This window comes from Egretta garzetta, unplaced genomic scaffold, assembly GCF_000687185.1.
Source record: "Egretta garzetta isolate BGI_Z169 unplaced genomic scaffold, ASM68718v1 scaffold598, whole genome shotgun sequence".
NCBI lineage: Eukaryota > Metazoa > Chordata > Aves > Pelecaniformes > Ardeidae > Egretta > Egretta garzetta.
This window is the reverse complement of record NW_009260621.1, coordinates 90,325-92,199: the sequence shown is the minus strand read 5'-3', so window position 1 is coordinate 92,199 and position 1,875 is coordinate 90,325. Positions and strand designations below refer to the sequence as shown.

The window sequence follows — 1,875 nt, the reverse complement described above, 5'->3', positions numbered from 1 at the left end:
TCAAGTTGCGCCAGGGCACGTTTAGGTTGGACAGTAGGAAAAATTTTTTCAGTGAAAGGGTGTCAGGCATTGGAATGGGCTTCCCAGGGAAGTGGTTGAGTCCCCATCCCTGGAGGTATTTAAAAGACGGGTAGACTGGGGCAAACACAAATCAGAAGCAAGGGAAATAGTTTTATTTCTGAGGGGCCTCACACAATAGCACACAAAACCTAATAAATCTGCCTTACAGTCCTGCAGTTAACTGCCTTGAATTAACATCCCTGCGCTGTCTTAGTCCCTGTAAGGGGCCTAGGCCAGGGCTGGTGCTCTCCCCATGCTCTAAAAACATTCCTCTTCGCAGGTGGCTTTGGATGCGGTTACAGGCTGCTGGGGGATCAAAGTGGAGAGAACAGAAATGTAGGTAGGAAATGCTGGTTGAGGAGACTTCCCTGGCCCTTTGCAAGTACCTGTCCTGCACTGCTCACTGCTGCCTGCTCCTCTTCCTGCTTTGCCTCTGGCTCTCCCCCTGCAGCCATTCTGCAGCAGGTAGAGCCTCACCCCTCGCCTTCTTGCTTTCCCTGCCCCCTTCAACCTCTGCCTCATGTAAAACTTCCACAGGCGAAGGCTGCACTTGCTCCTGCACTGACAGGCAGGCTCCTTAGCTGGGATCTCCCCACCGTTTCACCGCTGCTGCAGGCAGTGTTTGCACCCAATTCTGGTAGCCCAAGAGGCGCAGCAGGCACCGAGCCCTCTGTGTCCCACTCTAGATCAAAGCTCTGGTTGGGATGGGCTCATCACTCAGAAGGCCATGCAGAAAGGTGGGACATGCTCATCATGTAGAAGGCCTTGGAAGAGAGCGCCAAGCAGTGAATGAGTAAATCTATGAACAGAAGGAAATACCTATGCTTGTCCTGAGAGCAATCTCCCAGAGGATTCTCTGATGTCTCACAAAGAGTGAGCTTAGACTTAAGCCTCAGAGGCACAGAGAAAAGAGGTCACTCTGCTGCCTAGTGATCGTGCAAGCCTGGTCATTAGAAAACCAGGCTGGCAAAGAAGGACGGGAATGGAGGTAGAAGGCTAAAGTGAGACACACAAAGGACACCCAGGGAGCAAAGAACATGTGTGAACAGCTCTGCAGAGACTGACTGATGAGCCCATTCCAAGCCTCAGATTGACCATCCCGTACTGCCAGGAGAGCCTAGAGTCCAACTAATCCCTGTCCCTTACTACCACAGCAACAACGTGCAGCTCCCTGTTGAAGTCCGGCAGTCCCTGGCTGTGGAAGCAGAGGCCCAGAGACAGGCCAAAGCGCGGGTATGCCAACCCTAAATACCTCCCATCTCCTTCCAAAGTATCCCCCCTTCCTTTCCCACCCCTGGTTTGAGGTCCCTGGGACATGCCACGCTGGGATACAGCTCTGGGAAGATACACCTCCTTTAATGCCTGTTCAAGAGCTCTGTCTAGCAAGGGGAGCTGCAGCAAGAGTCTGGGCCAGCCCAGTGGAGTGCCAGATCTGGTACCTGGCCTACAGGTAGGACAGAAAGACACACAAGAGGTCTGGGGTTATCCTACAGTGATCCCCACGGGGATCTCTTCCTCCTCAGGGTTTCTCTCTCCTCTAGCAGCCCAGTGTAGGGCTGTCACCACTGTCACATACCCTGCACCTTGCTCAGCCCAGGCTGGTCTCCATCCCTTGCACTGAGCTGCTCAAGGGCCTAGCTGGTGTCCAGCACCCCTCTCACAAGACTAGCCCAGGTGCTGTCCTCTCCCATGTTTTTGCAGCAAGGGTATGCCCAATTATGAACACTGATGGGCCTAGTTAAAAACAAATTAGACATGAGCTCCCAAATTTTTGGAAGCATCGAGGTCTAATACAAGCTGTGATCTTCAGACAGC

General features: G+C 53.0%; 1 protein-coding gene across 1 annotated transcript in view; it reads left to right on the top strand.

Moving 5' to 3' along the window:
- The window catches only part of NPHS2 (NPHS2 stomatin family member, podocin), a 7,972-nt gene that overhangs the window by 5,426 nt on the left and 671 nt on the right, over nucleotides 1–1,875 (top strand). Inside the window, exons 6-7 of the mRNA XM_009645285.1 lie at nucleotides 341–396; nucleotides 1,215–1,293. Of these exons, the coding sequence (XP_009643580.1) occupies nucleotides 341–396; nucleotides 1,215–1,293 (135 nt within the window). The remainder of the gene's footprint in view (nucleotides 1–340; nucleotides 397–1,214; nucleotides 1,294–1,875) is intronic.